This window comes from Scyliorhinus torazame, chromosome 8 (assembly GCF_047496885.1).
Source record: "Scyliorhinus torazame isolate Kashiwa2021f chromosome 8, sScyTor2.1, whole genome shotgun sequence".
Taxonomy (NCBI): domain Eukaryota; kingdom Metazoa; phylum Chordata; class Chondrichthyes; order Carcharhiniformes; family Scyliorhinidae; genus Scyliorhinus; species Scyliorhinus torazame.
Genome location: NC_092714.1, coordinates 109738245 through 109756534, shown reverse-complemented (window position 1 = coordinate 109756534; position 18290 = coordinate 109738245). Strand labels below are relative to the sequence as shown.

At 45.2% G+C, this 18290-nt stretch overlaps 1 protein-coding gene across 10 annotated transcripts in view; it reads right to left on the bottom strand.

The window, feature by feature from the left end:
* Positions 1-1461: 1461 nt before the first annotated feature.
* LOC140428034 (rho guanine nucleotide exchange factor TIAM1-like) overlaps positions 1462-18290 on the bottom strand; it is a 473602-nt gene continuing 456773 nt past the window's right edge. For all 10 annotated transcript variants that reach the window (XM_072514009.1, XM_072514007.1, XM_072514011.1 and 7 more), the window contains 4 exons: positions 17578-17683; positions 8481-8568; positions 8200-8372; positions 1462-2702 (listed from right to left, as the gene is read on the bottom strand). In XM_072514009.1, the coding sequence (XP_072370110.1) occupies positions 2218-2702; positions 8200-8372; positions 8481-8568; positions 17578-17683 (852 nt within the window). In that variant the 3' untranslated portion in view covers positions 1462-2217. The remainder of the gene's footprint in view (positions 2703-8199; positions 8373-8480; positions 8569-17577; positions 17684-18290) is intronic.

The following is an 18290-nucleotide window of genomic DNA, read 5'->3' as shown; positions in this document are numbered from 1 at the left end:
ATGGTTCAGGCAGGATTCAGGGGCGGGATTCTCCAGTAATAGGGCTATGTCCCCACGCCCGCGGAACAACACGGGCGAATCACTCCGGACTTTCCTGAAGAAAGTCCGGAGCGATTCACTTACACGGAGGGGGCTAGCTCCAGGTTGCCAGCTCCGGTTGCTGATACGGGGCCTTGCACTCCCGTTCGGGGGTCCGCGCTTGCGTACGGCGGCGGCCTGCATCGACCGCCCCGCGCAACATGGCGGACCCACACTGTGGACCGGCACTGAAAACATAGACCCCACCCCCCCAGATCGCGCGCACACCAGATCGGTAGCATGGCCGTCCTGGAGGCCCCCCTTCGGTGAAGGATCCCCCCACCACCCAACAGGGCGGCCGCGAACTGAGTCTGCAGCCGCCACACCGAGTTCCCGACGGGTGGGACCATGAGAGAACCATGCCGTCGGGAACTGGGCCAGTTGACTTTGGAGAATCACAGCGGGGGCCTCTTTCAATGGCCCCGACCGGGGACCGGAGAATCGTGGGAGTGGCATCGGACCCGATCTCGGGTTTGACGCTCATTCTCCGCCCCCACGCCGATCGCGATTTTGGCGCGGAGAATCTTGCCCCCAATCTTTTCTTTGACGCAGTATCAAAGGATCTCTGTTTCTCATATAACGTCTTTGTAAAGCAGGTATTCCTGAGTGCCAAATGTATTTAACAGTGGATTGAGAGCGGAGATGTTTTTTTCTGTTGTTTGAGTGGGAATACAGATAGCAGATAAGGGTTGTTATATTACCTTGTGTAATATATGTTACTCATTTGCTGCTTACCAAGATGATCCTGTATTCGATGTTCATTATCACTCGAACTCTTCTAGTTAAAGCAAATTATTTATTGAGTAACGTTAACAAATAAACTGTGAGTTTGTTCTCTCTTCAACAACTAAACTAGAGATTAAATAAACAAGATTAAATATATATTAACTATGATTAACAACACCTGCACTCTGAGATGTCTCTACGTTTGGTACTATTCACTACATCCACGAAGAGGCGAGAACTCGGCTTGAGTCTGTCTTTTATACCCGTCTCTAGTGCTGCCATCTAGTGATTACTTAACTGTTACTTCTAAACATTAACCCCTGATATACATACAGATATGCAGATCACTACAAGGGTTACTGTATTCACTATATTAATTGGCATTGTTTAAGGGGTAATTGTAACCTATTTTCTGGTGTGATGTTAAAGATATTTTAATATTGTGTTAGTAACAAAGCTTATTTTAATATACCACATCTTTATTTCTTTGTGAAATCACTCCTGGAGCGAAGTATCCTTTGCTCGCAGTCTTACAAAATTCAAATATTGGGGTTTCTGTCCAGTATCCTAGCCACTGTTGGGGTCTGGTCTGGGATTGTAATAGCACTTATGTCATCTGAAAACCAACTTAAGTAAATACACATAAGCACAAAAAGAGAATTCCTAATTTCACGTGTTTTATTATGTTTGAAGAGCATTTACAATTTTTAAAGTCAATGAACCTAAAAACATAAAAATAGAATTTTTTTCCAGCTTACAAAAGAAATATATTAGGCAACTTCTGATGTGCGCATTAAAGCCTGGAAATATGTACAAATATGAATATGGCAATAATATAAGTAGCATCAGATATGTTGGTCGCATAATGAATCCTAAAGTAATTTGAAAAAAATATTTATTCAAGGCTTGCAGCTTCTTTGTTCATATAAACACCTGATTTATATCACTGTGATAGTTCTTTGATTACTGTTTGTAACCATTTTTTGCTGTATTCTGCACTAAAATGATATTCTTTAAACAATTATAGATGGCATCCAGTTTGTACAATTGATTTCAGTGTGTGCTGTAAAAAGTACAAAGTTAGTTTGTAACAGATACAATAGTTTTGCTTGTTCAGTGAATTGCCTAAAAATAAACTTAAATGAAATTATATTTTTACGCTGCAACAATAATAAATATACATTAAAGCCCTTTGGACAGTACATTACAGGAGTGTAGAATGAAGTTGCAAGATTGTTCATATTTTTGAATGTTCAATTATAACAATTCTTAATTGAGCTTAATAGCAGAGCATGGCTTCTGAATTGTTCCAGCTGCCTCCAATTCAGTGCAATCATCCCTATGGTATGGAACAGATTATGAACAGTTAGCACTGAATATCTGCAGGCATATCTGCAGAAAGAAGTCTGCATTTTAGATTTCATCATTTTTTTCAGTAGAAATGAAGTCTTCACGTTTTATCCAGATTACTTCTGCTGCATTATTTTCCACTACACCATTAGCTCCTGCTGCAACTTTTTGCTTTGTAGCAAATGCCATTTTTGATGGTGATACTTCTGATGTTCTATGCATGGATAATTTCCCATTCTCACAAAGTCCATCTTTTGTGAAGCTCATTGCTTTTAGCTGTTCTTGTAAATCTTTTGACAGCGTTGAACTTTTCACTGACTGGCAATATTCATCATCATCACTTAGAATATCAGTCTCTTTGACATCTACCTGCTCTTCATACTTGCCAAGATCAAACTGCTCCTCTACCCAACGGTCAGTATCATTACAGGGCACTGGTGACTGTGAAGAATCATTACTTTGACTATGTCCAAATAGATCGTCTGCGTCAATAGTGAATCTGTTCCTGGATAGTCTCTTTTTGCCTAGGCTTCGGCAGGGAACTGAAACTTAGGGAAGCACACAGAATTAGAACCTGCAATACCTTGCCAGGAGCAAAATCAAAAATTGCTAATAATCTAGTGGCAAGTCATATCAACATGATAGGTGTCTGCATAATCACAAATTTACTGTTAACAATATTGCTGAATGATTGTTTAACACGTTTGTACAACATTGTTTTGTTTGTTATTTGAACAGCAATGTTAACCTATTTAAAATAAACTGCTTCATAACTTCATAACAATAGCACTCAGAAGGACATCACTTTTATGCATTCACCCAGTCTTATCTCCAACAGCCATTTTTAGTCTACAGATTTTAACAAGTGTTAGGTATTTATGACAATATTATTTCTGAATATATTTCATAGAAAACAATGTGTTGCAATTACTGAGCAGAAGAGAAAGGGCGATAGTACACTGGAGCAAAAGTGAGCCATGCGAGAGTGACACACACCTATAACTTGTGCAGCTTTTTCCAATTTCTCACTGTAACTTTGACAGAAGTTCATTGTAAACGCCGGTGAGATTACAAACAGATGTTTATATCCTTTCTCCTGGATTATGGCAAGCGATTAGGGAAACCATGTCTAAAACGTCTCTCAATATTTAGCCATCCACACGCCATTTTTTATTTTGTACGATCATAGACAAACGATTATTAAAAATATAGCATACCAATAGATTAATACTTAGGGATGTGTTAAAAATTAAGGAGTATTCATTGAACCTGGTGAGCAGGTTTCGATGGGCCTTGGAGGTGTGAAAAAGGGGGGAAGGGGATCAATACTGGGTGAGTTTTTTTCAAGAGGAAGTGGAGGGGGAATTCTGGGAGAGCGGGAGGGGGTTTGATGTTAACAATGGATGGGGCGGGGCAGGGAGTTATGATGTTGGTGAATAAGAAGGGAGAGGGGGGGCGAGAGACCCCCGGTTAGGATAGGTACATGGCCGTAAGGGGTTGGGAGGTCCAGCCAAGGGTGCTGGCGCATCTGAAAGGTTTGAAGGTCGATGCGGCGATGCTGCAGGAGACTCACTTGAGGGTGAAGGATCAGGTGAGACTTAGGAAGGACTGGGTTAGCCAGGTGTTTCATTCACGAATTGATGGCAGGGCTCGAGGGGTAGAGGTCCTGGTTCGCAAAAGAGTATGGTTCCAGATGGAGAAAGTGGTTGCAGACCAGGGAGGCAGGTATGTGATAGTGACAGGGGCATTGGAGTGAAGTTGGTGGTGCTGGTAAGCGTGTGTGGTCCCAATTGGGATGATGTAGGATTTGTGAAGAAGTTGTGTGAGGCCATCCCTGACTTGGATTCACACAAATTGATAGTGGGTGGAGACTGGAACTTGATGCAGGAGCCGAGATTGGACAGGTCACGGCTGCACTCGCTTATCCCATCCGTGGCAGGGGCCAAGGTGTTTGCTTGACTAATGGCGGAAATGGGAGGGGTGGACCCTTGGAGATTTCTGCACCCGGGAGAGTGGAAGTATTCTTTTTTTGTCTTTGATCCATAAGGTTTATTCGCGGATTGACTTTTTTGTGGTGGGGAAGGCATTGTTGGCTTGGGTCAAGGTGTCGGAATATTCGGCAACTGCGATATCGGATCATGCGCCGCATTGGGTGGATATGGTGTTGGAGAGGGGGGCAGCGCAGAGGCCGGGGTGGAGATTAGATGTGGGGCTGTTGGGGGGCCGAGGGTTCTGGAAAAGTAATTGAGGAATACGTGGGATTTAATTGTACGGGTGAGGTTTCGCAGGCGGTGGTTTGGGATGCTCTAAAGGCGGTGGTGAGAGGGAAGGTGATGTCGTTTAAGGCAAAGGTGGATAAGGAGGAGAGGGTGGAGCATCAAATGGTAATAGATGAGATGTTGGAGGTAGACAGGAGGTATGCAGAAGTTGGAAAAGAGGAAGGAGTTGCAGGTGAGCTTTGACTAGCTGTCCACAAAGAAGGCGGTGCGCCAACTGAGGCGGGCAAGGGGGACAGTTTACGAATATGGAGGCAGGCCAGCTTCAGAGGGAGGCAGCAGCGAGGAAAATTGTTCAGGTGCGGGATAGGGCAGGGAAGTTGGTGGTCACTCCGGAACAGATTCATAGGGTGTTTGAGGAATTCTATGAGGGATTGTACATCTCGGAGTCACTGAGGGAGGATCGGGTGATGCAGGAATTCCTTGATGGTTTGGAATACCCGAGGTTGGGGGGAGGGGGCCATATTGGAAGGGGTGATAGTGGAGCAGGAGATAAAAGATGCGATTGGGAGGATGCAATCGTCAACGTAGCAGGGCCAGATGAGTTTCCAGTGGAGAAATTTGAAGATAAGCTGGCACCCCTATGGTGGGGATGTTTGAGGAGGCGATAGGGAAGGGGGTGTTGTCGCAGACTTTGGGGCAGGCATCGATCTCCCTATTGCTCAAGAAAGAGAAGGATCTGACAGAATGTGGGCCGTATAGGCCCATATCACTTTTGAATATGGGCGCAAAGGTGTTGGTGAAGGAATTGGCGGATAGGTTGGAGGAGTGCCTCCTGAAGGTGATAGGGGAAGATCAGATGGGGTTTGTGAAGGGGAGGCAGCTCTTTTCAAACATCTGGAGGGTATTGAACTTGATTTTGGTGCCGCCAGAGGGAGGGAGCCAGAGGAGGTTGTGGCATTGGACGCCGAGTAGCGTGGGAGTATTTGATGGCAGTTTTGGAGCGGTTCGGGATTGGCCCACGATTTGTAGATTGGGTAAGATTGCTGTATAGGGAGCCCAGGGCGTGTCCTCATGAATAACATAAATTTGGGGTATTTTGCTCTGCACTGGGGGACCAGGCAGGGATGTCCTATGTCTCCCCTGTTGTTCGTGCTTGCGATTTGAGTCTTTGGCCATCGCAATGAGCAGTTTGGAGGTGTGGAGAGGGATAGTGCGGGGGGGCTAGACCATAGGGTCTCTTTGTATGCGGACGACTTGCTGTTGTATGTATCGGAACCGAGTGTGTTGATGGGTGACATATTGGAGCTGCTTCAGGTGTTTGGGTTTTTTCGGGGTTAAATTTAGATAAAAGTGAATATTTTGTGGTGTCTCGGCCAGGGGTGGGGCAGGGGTAGGGGGCCTACCATTCCGTAGGGCGGTGACTCACTTTAGATATCTGGGGGTCCAGATGGCACGGGATTGCGGGGGGCTCCGTAGATATAACATTACTGGTTTGATGGGGAGGGTGAAAGCAGACTTGGTTAAGTCTATGGTCTTCCTCTGTCACTGGTAGGTCGGGTACAGGCAATTAAAATTCATGTGTTGCCACGATTTTTGTTTACTTTTCAGTGCCTGCTGATCTTCCTGCCAAAGACATTTTTCACAGACGTTGAAAAGATGCTGACCTCGTTTATCGGGGGGGGGGGGGGGGGGGAGGCTAGGGTTAGGAAGGTGCTGTTGCAGAGAGGACGGCAGTCAGGGGATTGGGTCTCCCAATTTACTATATTATTACTGGGTGGCGAATGCGGAATAGCTGGGTAAGAGGGTGGGGGCTCACAGTGGGTTAGAATGGAGGAGAGTCTGTGTAGGGGGTCGGGGCTGAGGGCATTGGCAACAACGCCGCTCTTGGTGGCCCCGGGGAAATACTTGTGGCGTTCGTGGTGGTAGCGACGTTGAAAATCTGGAGGTAGTTGCACTTTAGGCTGGGGGTGGGGTCAAGGGAAATGCCGATCTGGGGGAATCATAGATTTGAGTCAGGGAAGTAGGATGGAAGGTTTTGGAGATGAGAGGAGAAGGGAGTCGGGGCGCTAAAAGATTTGTTTCTGGGGGGCAGGTTTGCAGGACTGAAGGAGCTGGGCGAAATATGGGTTGGGGCAGGGAGAAATGTTTAGGTATATGCAGGTCCGAGATTTCGCTAAGAAGGAGATACAGAGCTTTCCGGTGACGCCGGCCCCCACACTGTTGGAGGAGGTGCTGAAGACAGGGGGAATGGAGAAGGGGGTGGTGTCGGTGATTTATGGGACGATTTTGGGAGAAGATAAGGCATTGCTGGAGAGGATTAAGAAAAATGGGAGGAAGAGTTGGGAGAGGCCATGGAGGAGGGGTTGTGATGTGAGGTGCTCCTGAGGGTGAATGCTTCAACTTTGTGTGTGAGGCTGGGGCTGATATGGCTGAAGGTGGTGTATAGGGCGCATCTCACAAAGGCGAGGATGAGCCGACTCTTTGAGGGGGTAAAAGATGTTTGTGAACATTGTGGGGAGGCCCCCACAAATCACGTTCATATGTTTTGGTCCTGTCCAAAGCTGGAGGGGTATTGGAAGGAGGTGTTCAGGGTAATTTCGAAAGTGGTACAGATGAGGCTTGAACCGGATCCGCTGGAAGCCATATTTAGGGTATCAGATTGGCCAGGGTTTGAAGCGGGTGCAGAGGCAGATGTTTTAGCCTTCACCCTCATTGATCACTCAAAGGTGGGTGCTGTTGGGGTGGAGGTCAGCTTCTCCTCCCTGTGCCCTAGCGTGGCGGTGGGGATCTGTTGGAGTTTTTAACACTCGAGAAAGTGAAGTTTAAGTTGAGGGGACGGATGGAAGGGTTCTACAAATCATGGGCTTTGTTTATAATGCACTTTCAGGAGTTGGACGACATCGAACATGAGGTGGGTATATGTTGTTGGTGACTATGACGGTAGATTCCGGATTCCTTTTCTCTGATATTTGTATTTAAAATGTTGAGGGTTGTTTGGGGGTTGGTGGGAGGAAGGGATTGTTGGCCAGGGGATTGACATTGTATTTGTTACCGTTGGTGTTTGTTGGTGAATGTAAATTTGGATGAAAATGTGAAAAAGGAAAATAAAAATATTTTGAAAAAAATAAAATTAAGGAGTATTGATAACAGAGTAAAGGTTTTGAGAAATCAGTTAGGAAAGCAAGAAATATGAATGGGAATAAGTCAAATCTGCTTTGCCATTCAGCATGACCATGACTGATCTCTGACCTAATTCCACTTTCCGGCCCAATCTTCGTATTCCCTTGGTTGTTCTAGAGTTCAATAGATCTCTTGAAATAGTATCATTTCATTTAAAAACTCACACTCCCTATTATCTAACAGATAAAAATTGTTACTTATAGGTTTATAATCTTGTGATAAGTCGGACAGTTATGTGCCATTTGACTTTTCCCATATGGGTTCATTTTTCTAATCACTCCAACTATTAAGTTTTATCATCCATATCCTGAACTTGTAGATTTGCTGCAGTTTCTGAGCCAATCCACACTGAGTTTAAATATCTACTTTTGCTGACAAGTTGTGCAATTTGTGTTTTTATCAAGATGACAAGATTTTTTTTTTTTAATCTGGGAAGGAACTTCACAATATAAAACTGAGAAAGATAAAACTGGGACAAAATGATCTTGATTTCTGTAAAACTGGTTTCATAGTTCAGAAACAAAGAAGCATTGAAAAGTGTTTTCACAAATATGGAATTACACACTGGCACAAGACAGGAACATTTTGTAACATGTTGCAGTATTAACAATAGTGTTGATGCAGCTCTGACCCCTAGAAGTCTTACCAGCTCGATTCACAACTGGTCTTCCTCCTTTCAATGCACATAGTCGCTTTCCTCCAAAAGGCACGTATTGCTGGGACTGTGGCAAACTTTCAGTTTTTAGAAGCTGCCTTCGATGTTTATCACGTAGTATAGACTGAACTGCCTTGACAAAATCCCGTTTGCCCTCAGGGGTACTGAAAATTTCCAGAAATTATGCAAATTGTGAGAAACCATTAAAAAAAAAATTAAATAAAATTCAGTACATTTGGCAATGAAATCGAGCAACAGGAACAATAAGCTACCTGCTGCAGAAATGAAAGGTTGTCTCTGGTCTTCCTTCTGACTCAGATTTTGTGTGAACAATTTCAAAGACACAGTCAATCTCCGCATCTGTGGACAAAAAAAAGCACATAAAAGCAACAGATTACAAATTGTGACTACAGGAGGCAGAGTTTGAGTTCATATAATCACAGGGCCAACTAGTAATTCAAGGACAAAATCAAGGCAACTTTAACAAGGACAATGACATTCGCTCAACTCAAATCTTGCTCATAGACATTAATAATAATTCCTGAGATCTCTGCCAAGCCTGCAATTTTAGTACCAGGCAGCCAGCTGAATTTCTAAAAAAGTTCTCGTGTCATAAATATGCAAAACTATTTGTTCACAAAAATCAATGATTGGTTTCAAACTATGGCAAAAGAAAAGATTAGATTATTTACTTCAATTGAAGTTCAGCATCATTCAACAGGATATTGCTCACCATCCAAAAATGGAAGGCAGAGGGTGTGGAAAAGTAACTCACTCCAGTGTATACAGGTCAAGCTGACCTTCATCCTCCTCTCTATCTGAATACAGCCTCACTCTGAGGTTTACCCTCAGTTTTTTCCTTGGAGGAAACAGCCCGGCAATGACTGCATTTTGCATTTATGTGGAGCCTTTAGTGTAGTTTACCACCCAGGATCTTTCATAAAGCAGAAATGCTGGGTGGCAATGGTGCTCAGAGACATGGCCAAGAGTATGGGTCAAAGATACTGACTTTGCAAGGAAGGAGAAAAGGGACAAGGCAAGCGGTTCAGGGAAGAACTCCACAGAGTACAACCAATACAGTTGAAAGAATATGCCATGGATGGTGGATCGGGTGAGGGGGGGGGGGGGGGCGCATGCACAGATAGCCAGAATTGGGGTCCTGAAGGAGAGGGCTGGTGATGTGTTGGGTGTTTTGGATCACAAACGGGTCACCAACACTGGAAGTGGTGCAACTCTATTTTATTATAAGGTTAACTATATTAACATACTTGAACTGTGTAAATGCAATACCAGCTTTAACTGTTGACCCTTGCCTAGTCCTTACCAGGTGATGCACTCAGCACATGGTGAATGTCTGTGTTGCAGGCTGTGAGCTCTGTGCTCTGAGCTGGCTGCTACTAGAATGAGCGGGAACTCTCCTGTTCCCCTGTCTTTATAGTGCGTGTGCTCTCACTGGTGATTGGCTGCGGTATTGTATATGCTGATTGGTCCTACTGCATGTCCATCAGTGTGTGAGTGTGTGTCTGCACCATAATATACTGGTGTATATTATGACAGCTGGGATTATAGGACTGGAGGAAGCTGTAGAGCTAGGATTTGTGAAAAAAACAGATTTGGAAATTGATGGATTGGAGGACAAGCAGCTAACGCTCTAATCAAAAAATACAAGTCAATTTGGGTACATCTCGCCCAAATCCCGGAGATTGATTTCATAATGTAGATGCAGATGGGTATGACTTTTATGAGATGAAACATAATGTTTATGAGTAGCAATTTTCACCTGCTTCTTTCATCTATTACCTTTCATGTATGTGGGATTTGCAGATAGTGCTTGATGCAGATTGTATTTAGGATTTTAGTATTGGGTAGTGGTATTAGAAAGAGCAGCAACAGCAATGGGGCAAAACAATGAAAATGGGGTTGATCAGAGGTAATCTGTGGACACAATAAAATGTTAGTCCTGTTATGACTGTTTACTTCTACCTGGACAGAAATAATGTTTGTCTAAAATTATTTGGGTGGGTGTGTGGTATGTGGTATTTTGTGTGTTGCTAACTTTTGGTTGGTTCAATTGGCTCTGTTTTATAACCTTTGCTCTCGAGTCGCCAGGTATCTTTATGATACCGCCACGAGGTTCAAGTCCAAGTAATGATCAATAACTCAATACACCGATTAGTAAGATTCAAATCAAAGCACATTTATTATACACAGTAATCGCTACTCATGCATAAATTCCACTAAGCTACTTCTACAACTAACTGGCCTATACTTAGCTTCGGACTGGCCCACCAGGTCAGGGGAACAAATGGCCTTTTGTTCGGGTTCTAAGTCTACGGGATTCGAAGTTGGTACGGATTGGTAGCTAGGAGCGCCTATCTCGTAGTGAGCGTTGACTTAAGACTTACTGGATCTCTCGGCGGCAGTTGAACCGGTCACGGTCAAGGTTGGTTTGCGTTGCTGGGTGACCCGGTCAAGAAGAACAATTTGAACTTGGGGCTTAACTTTTATAGTCCCCAGGGGCTTCCCGCCTTTCGGGGCAGACCCTGTACCTGGTTCTAGGTGATTGAACTTCGTTCCAATCGCTTGGTTCGATTTCTCCAATACTGGAGCGCTTCCCTGATCGATGGGTGGTCTTGACGTGTCCGTTAACTTCTTTTATGTTGGCTCCTGCTGGCGCTGGGGAGTCTGGCTTAGCTTTGTTTGTCCTAAATGTTGCGATTGTTCCCAGGGATTGTTCATTAGTATGTAGATGGCTGCTACATTATTATGCTGATGGTCGCTGGTATCGATGCTGTCTGGGCTTTTGCAGAGTTTAATACACAGTAAACCTGCACCTGCTGGTTTCTGCCTGTGTTGGCTGAATTTCCCTTCAGCCTTTGCTGTTCTCCATTTTAAATCGCGACTTGGCCAACTCAGGTGGCTACACTCCCTCCTTGTGATCCTAACGCAAAGCGTGAAGGATCACATAACTGCGTTGTTTTTCATTCCGACCTGGCGAGCACGCTTCTTTGGCCTCTACCCTGACCATAACTATGCAAACATTTTTTTTAACTGACAATTTTAAGGGGCGCTGTGTCAAACAGGGACATGCATTACAAAACAAGAAAATCGGAACCTCTATCCTTAATACACTACACTCACTTAAACATTTCATCACTCTAGCTTCCTCAACCATACAAACAAAATCATAGCAGTATTATACACATTTTCTGGCTTGGCAGTCCAGCTCAGGATTGTACAATTGCTCATGAACATTTCTTTATTTACAACAAAAACGCAAACGACTGTTCTTTATTATAGATCGCGGGGGTCGGGGGTCTGGTCATATCCGAAAATAGGGGATCTGATCCTATATACCGGGGTTCGAGCGCGGTAGGCTCTCCTTCTCCATTTTCTCAGACGAATAGTCTGCACAATGCAGCAGAGTATCGCCAATACCAATAGGGATTCTATCAAGTAGGACAGGGAGTACCAGGTTATAAACCTGTCACACCAAGATGGTGTGGTGTCGCTTGTGACTGGGCTCTGGGTAACTGTGGGGAAGTGAATCATTAACGGCTGAGGGGGTTGAGGTCAGGGGGTTCACGTTCGCGCGCAACCAAATGTCCATTAGGGCGATGAGCCACGTGGAGGATGTCCTCATGGTTCTTCTTCTTTCACTCTTTTCTTCTCTTCTCTGGTCCTGGAGCTTCTGGAGTTCTGTGTGATCAAGCATAATGTCTGTTACTATCTTGGTTTAATATCTCGTATGATAGCCTGTCTGTCCGTTAGTGCCAATTACTCCCTTTGTAATTAGTCGCTATGTGTGACTCCCTCATTTTTTTTTCTTCAAAAACCGAATTTCAGGACAAGACACACTTACAAATAATGATCCAGTGCAAGCCGTCTCGCAGACTGTGCGGTTTACCATCTAAATGTTTGAGGATGTAAATAGCAGAGGGTTGGCAACCTAAGGGTTACCTGAAAATGAAACAAAACGTTTTGAACAAAACTTGCCGAAATGAGGTGCGTATGGGCCGCGACGCTTAAGAGTTGGATGGAGTCCCCGGGTAGGATGGCGACCAATGCAGTGTGCTCTACCCAAGCATAGCTGACCAGAGGGGGGGGGGGGGGGAGGTCCTCAGGCAGGGCAGGCCCCAATGCCGATGGTCGTCGTGGGGGTTGCCTCTCGTGATTACCTTCGAATCAGGAGAGTAGTTATGATTGTTGTATGCCGACAGACTGGTTCCTCTGAACTATTGTCTGGGACAAACTTGTACCTTTAGCAGCCAGTGGGTGTTAAAAGAGTGGTGGCGTGGGGCCACGGAACTTTTAAATTCACAAACAACATTTAACATGTACATTAAATGAACAAACATACAACACTAAACAACATGCTGCAGGTTCCATCAGAATACAGGACATCGTAAATCACATTTGGACTGGGGTGTAACTAGCATATGGAGGGAGTGCAGTGTGACCGAAGAAGAGAGAAAGGAGGAACGAAACAAAAATTAAGTGGCCTTGCTGAGGTAACGCTGCCATGAGAAGTGGTGGGTAAGCACTCACAGTTTGCATGGGGCAGCTGGGACCTTGTAGCTGCTGTGGGTGATGTTCTCTTGCATATCTGGGGACTAGTCTAGCTGGTGGGGGTCTCCTGCAATCTCGGGCGAAGTGTCCTGGCTGCCCACAGTTGTAACATGACCCCTGGGGCACATAAGGTGGAGCAGGCTCTCTGGTGCATTGTTCCCTTGGGTATAGTTCCCTGGGTGGGGGGCCGGGGCTGTTGGTGTCTTTGCTGGTTCGGGGGGCATTTGTGGGCTGATTTTGTTGCTGTTTCAGGGGGGCTTGACACTCTCGTGCGTAATGTCCTAATTGAAAAATGAAAATCGCTTATTGTCGTGAGTAGGCTTCAATGAAGTTACTGTGAAAAGCCCCTAGTCGCCACATTCCAGCACCTGTTCGGGGTGGCTGGTACGGGAATTGAACCGTGCTGCTGGCCTGCCTTGGTCTGCTTTAAAAGCCAGCGATTTAGCCCAGTGAACTAAACCAGCCCCTTGTCCGCAATTGTAACATTCCGGTGGTTTCTGTGGGGGCTGTTCCTTCCTTTGTTTACCCATGCGGGGTTCTGGTGCATTTTAACTGGATGCATGTCTGCCTGCTCTTCCTCGGGTCTCCTAACTGCGGGTTTGTTTTGTACAGACTGCTGCCAGGTGCGGGACAATCTTTTTATGACCCATTTCCCGTTATGAGCCTCCTCTGAGGGATCATAATTCGCACAAGCTTTTTGTCCTGTTTCTGTGGCTTGTGAAATAAGGGTGCGGGTCCATTTGGCTATGTTGTCTGGGGACAAATTGGCGCGGTCTAGGTCTCCAAAAACTGCTGTAAAATGGATCCACAGGCGTCCAGCAAACGCTGTGGGGTGCTCGGTTTTCTTTTGCCTGCATTTGTTGAGGCCATCTACGGGGTCACCCCGGTTATACCCGATCGCGTCGAGGACCGCGTTATGCATTTCTGCAAGGGTGCCTCCTCCTACATTCTGTGGGTCGGGAAGGGCTGCTACTACTGACGGGTCCAAACTCAAAACTGCGAGCTTTACATGCTCTCGCTCAACCAGGCCGTACATGGTCGCCTGCTGCTTTACTCTGGCAAAGAAATGGTGGGGGTCTGAGGTGGGGAGGAACGGTGTGATTTTCTCGCACGCATCCCGTAATTGGGTCAGTGTTAAGGGGGTGGTATACAAAAATTCCGTATCGTCCAATATGGCTGTGCGGTGGGTGGTGACTGGGTTCATTGGAGCCTGAACTATCTGCTCTATGGGGGGTTGGGGCGCTTTTCTCTTTTGGGGCTTTCCCTGCGCACATGTTCCCTGAACATATCTCTGCGCTGTCTCGTTTAACTCTTCCCAATCAGGGCCGTCTTCCTCATCAAACTTTGCTCCAAAGGTTTCCTAGAATCCTTTTTGGACTGAAAGCAGAGATTGCAGCTCTGTAATCTGCTTCCGGCACTTTGCGTGGTCTAGTGAGCTTTGTCTTTGCTCCGTGGTGACAGCATGGAGTGCTCTTAACGCTGCCTTTAGGTCGCTACATTGCCTCTGCAATGCTTCTACCTGCTTCTCGGTTTCTACACGTACCAGGACTGCACGTTACGTGTCCTGATAGGCCTTTTCATACTGGGACTGGAAGCTGCTTAAGTGCGCCAGACAAGACTGGTGTGCCCCCTTGGCATCATCCACCTCTCCGTCTTTTGCTGCCAACTTCCTCCTTAACTCTACATTCTCTCTTTCTACTTTACTAGCATCGACCTTACTCATTCGATGTATGCCTTCTATCTCTTTCCGGAGCGTCCTAACGGCCTCATCTGTGCCTCGCAATTGTGCCAAGCAGGACACGATTGCCATTGGCTTGCGAGCTTTCCCTAAGCTCTTCTTGTGAATCTCGCTCAGGCTCTCCCATCAAGTATGTCCTATATTCCCGGGACCTGTTTACTCATTGCTACAGGATTCGCTCCAAAGGGGCCATCCTTTCCCTTTTGAGGTACTTCCTGATTTCTTCCTCCCATACGGGACAATGTCCTACTCTACTGCTGCTGGTCGCTGCGACCGCAAATTCTTCTGGGTTCATGAGGCGCTGCATTGCCATCTTTCTTATCTGAATGCTTCTTTTAAATTTGGAACAGGGGAACTAAGGCGGTGCTGTAATTACGGGTACGGCTTTCGCTAATTTCCGAAATACAAACTCCCGACAGTTTTGTCGCAACAAAAAATCTATCAGTGTTACCTTATCTCCCTGTTAGTAACGCATGCATTTAACACACTTCCGAATTATGAGGATTGATCAGAACTGCTTGAACACTTGTGGCTTTCTGTTCCCAATTGGATCACTAATTCAAATTTTTGGGTTCTCCCGGAGTGGTTAAGCCACTTCTAGTTCGGGTCCCGTCAGAATGTCGCCAGTAATATGTTGCTAACTTTTGGTTGGTTCAATTGGCTCTGTTTTATAACCTTTGCTCTCGAGTCGCCAGGTATCTTTATACCGCCACGAGGTTCAAGTCCAAGTAATGATCAATAACTCAATACACCGATTAGTAAGATTCAAATCAAAGCACATTTATTATACACAGTAATCGCTACTCATGCACAAATTCTACTTCTAAGCTACTTCTACAACTAACAGGCCTATACTTAGCTTCGGACTGGCCCACCAGGTCAGGGGAACAAATGGCCTTTTGTTCGGGTTCTGAGTCTGCGGGATTCGAAGTTGTTACGGATTGGTAGCTAGGAGTGCCTATCTCGTAGCGAGCGTTGACTTAAGACTTACTGGATCTCTCGGCGGCAGTTGAACCGGTCACGGTCAAGGTTGGTTTGCGTTGCTGGGTGACCCGGTCAAGAAGAACAATTTGAACTTGGGGCTTAACCTTTATAGTCCCCAGAAGCTTCCCGCCTTTCGGGGCGGATCCTGTACCTGGTTCTAGGTGATTGGACTTCGTTCCAATCGCTTGGTTCGATTTCTCCAATACTGGAGCGGTTACCTGATCGATGGGTGGTCTCGAGGTGTCTGTTAACCTCTTTTGTGTTGGCTCCTGCTGGCGCCGGGGAGTCTGGCTTAGCTTTGTTTGTCCCAAATGTTGTGATTGTTCCCGGGGATTGCTCATTAGTATGTAGATGGCTGCTACATTATTATGCTGAAGGTCACTGGTATCGATGCTGTCTGGGCTTTTGCAGAGTTTAATACACAATAAGCCAGCACCTGCTGGTTTCTGCCTGTGTTGGCTGAATTTCCCTTCAGCCTTTGCTGTTCTCCACTTTAAATCGGGACTTGGCCAACTCAGGTGGCTACACGTGAACTATGAAAAATCTTGGCAGCACTCTGCCACCAGTGGGTGGATTTAGAAACGTTTTCGAAAATATGGAAGTCTGTCCTTGAAACGAATCTGTTTTAATTGTCAAAATTATTGCTGTACAGCTCAAAACCATCACAATTTTATGGTCTGCTACTTTCAATTCAATTCTTTCTCCTCTTCCCACTAACCGTTAGTTCACACAAAAAAATGGATTTCAAAATCAAGTGAGCTACTGGTTCCAACCTTATGACATCAGCACCTTTGGTTTCTATGTTCCCATTTAAAGTCTAATATGAGGTTGAGTGTTGAGGCTGCTGCTTTGAAAAGCAACCAAGGTAGAACCAGTACCTGAAGCAATGTTGAGTTCTCTGTCTATTTTCTAATGCCCTTATCTTGTGTTGTTATCGAAATATCAAGGCAGGTGAACTACTTAAAATATGACAGCATAACCTATCTGGAGCAAAGGGATCCATAACAAGGTAACCTTAAGGAATTTAATAATTTGCTGTTTCCACTTGCTTTCTATAGTGAATTCTTTTATCTCCAAATTCATGTTAAATTTATTAATTTGAGAAGCCAGGTCTGCGAAACGTAGCTCTACAAGTGTGTCTTCAATGAAGACAGGAGGTGAACGATGTTGGTTTTTTTTTGGAAAATAATTCTATTCACGTTTTTGATATTTTATTTCTTAAATCACACAACATAGCAAAGAAAAACAATACAAACCTCCAACCCTCCCCCAGTAACACCCCATTTTATGCTCCTTGAAATAGAATCATAGAATTTACAGGGCAGAAGGATCCCATTCAGCCCATCGAGTCTGCACTGGCCCTTGGAAAAGGCACCCTACCCAAGCCCACACATCCACCCTATTCCCATAACCCCACCCAACCTTTTTTGGACACTAAGGGTAATTTAGCAAGGCCAATCCACCTAACCTGCACATCTTTGGACTGTGGGAGGAAACCGGAGCACCCGGAGGAAGCCCACGCACTCACGAGGAGAACGTGCAGACTCCGCACAGACAGTGACCCAAGCCGGGAATCGCACCTCGGACCCTGGAGCTGTGAAGCAACCGTGCTAACCACTATGCTACCGTGCTACCCAAATGTAGTACAGACAAACCCCATCAGTTGTGGAACCCCTCACCTGCCCCCTTCAAAGCACACTTCACCTTTTCCAGATACAAAAAGTCCATTAGATCCCCAAGCGACACCAAGTCACAGTGTGGAGTGACTGACCTCCACCCCAACAGGACCCACTTGTGAGTGATCAGCGAGACAAAGGCTAAAACATGAACTCTGTAGGTTGAATAGATTCTCCTTAATGTTTTTCCTCCTTATATGCAGTTTTTTTAAATGACAATCTAGCAGAAAACTTGTAGAACTTAGCTACCTGGGAACACCCAATCCTTAATGCCAAGCACAACTGATATTTAAACACTGGTTCACACCACAATGGTTCAGCATTTCACTGCTATAGCTTCAAGCTTGTTATTGTTTCAGCGATTTTGATTTGTACGGATTAACACAAAATACTATTTCATACCTGTGGTGGTAACTGATCGAATCTGTAAGGCCTGAGTTGGAATCATATGACGAAATCTGAATGGGTCCCGGTCGTCTGAGACAGAGACTCTCTGGGAAATGTTTCCCTGTTACAGAGGGAAAGGTGACATTTCATGTTACAATTTTACTAGAAGCAAGTAACATAAGGAAAGCAAATGTGCTTAACTGAATTTCTTTTTAACAATTGCTCCAAGTGGCAATTTAAATAAGATGTTAAAGTAAAAGTTAGCAACTAGCCAAATTGAGTAACTTAACAAAAACAGACTTGCATGAAGAGGTTCTCATTGCTGTACTAACTTCATGGTTTAATTTTTTTATCAAACAAAGGAGGCAAGGGTAGCTATAACTACAGAATTTCTCAGTTTATACATTTAAGAATATCATCTTCATATTTTTCCAATCTTTTCTCATCTTCAGGCCACAATTTGTCGTGCTTTTCATTAAACATCACAGAGCACATCTTGTGCTGCAAAGATACTGCATCAAAAAATAAGCCAGGCTTGGGCAGCACAGTGGCACAGTGGTTAGCATTGCTGCCTACGGCGTTGAGGATCCGGGTTCGAATCCTGGCCCTGGGTCACTGTCCGTATGGAGTTTGCACATTCTCCTCGTGTCTGCGTGGGTTTCACCCCCACAACCCAAAGATGTGCAGGGTAGGCGGATTGGCCACACTAAAAAATGGCCCTTAATTGG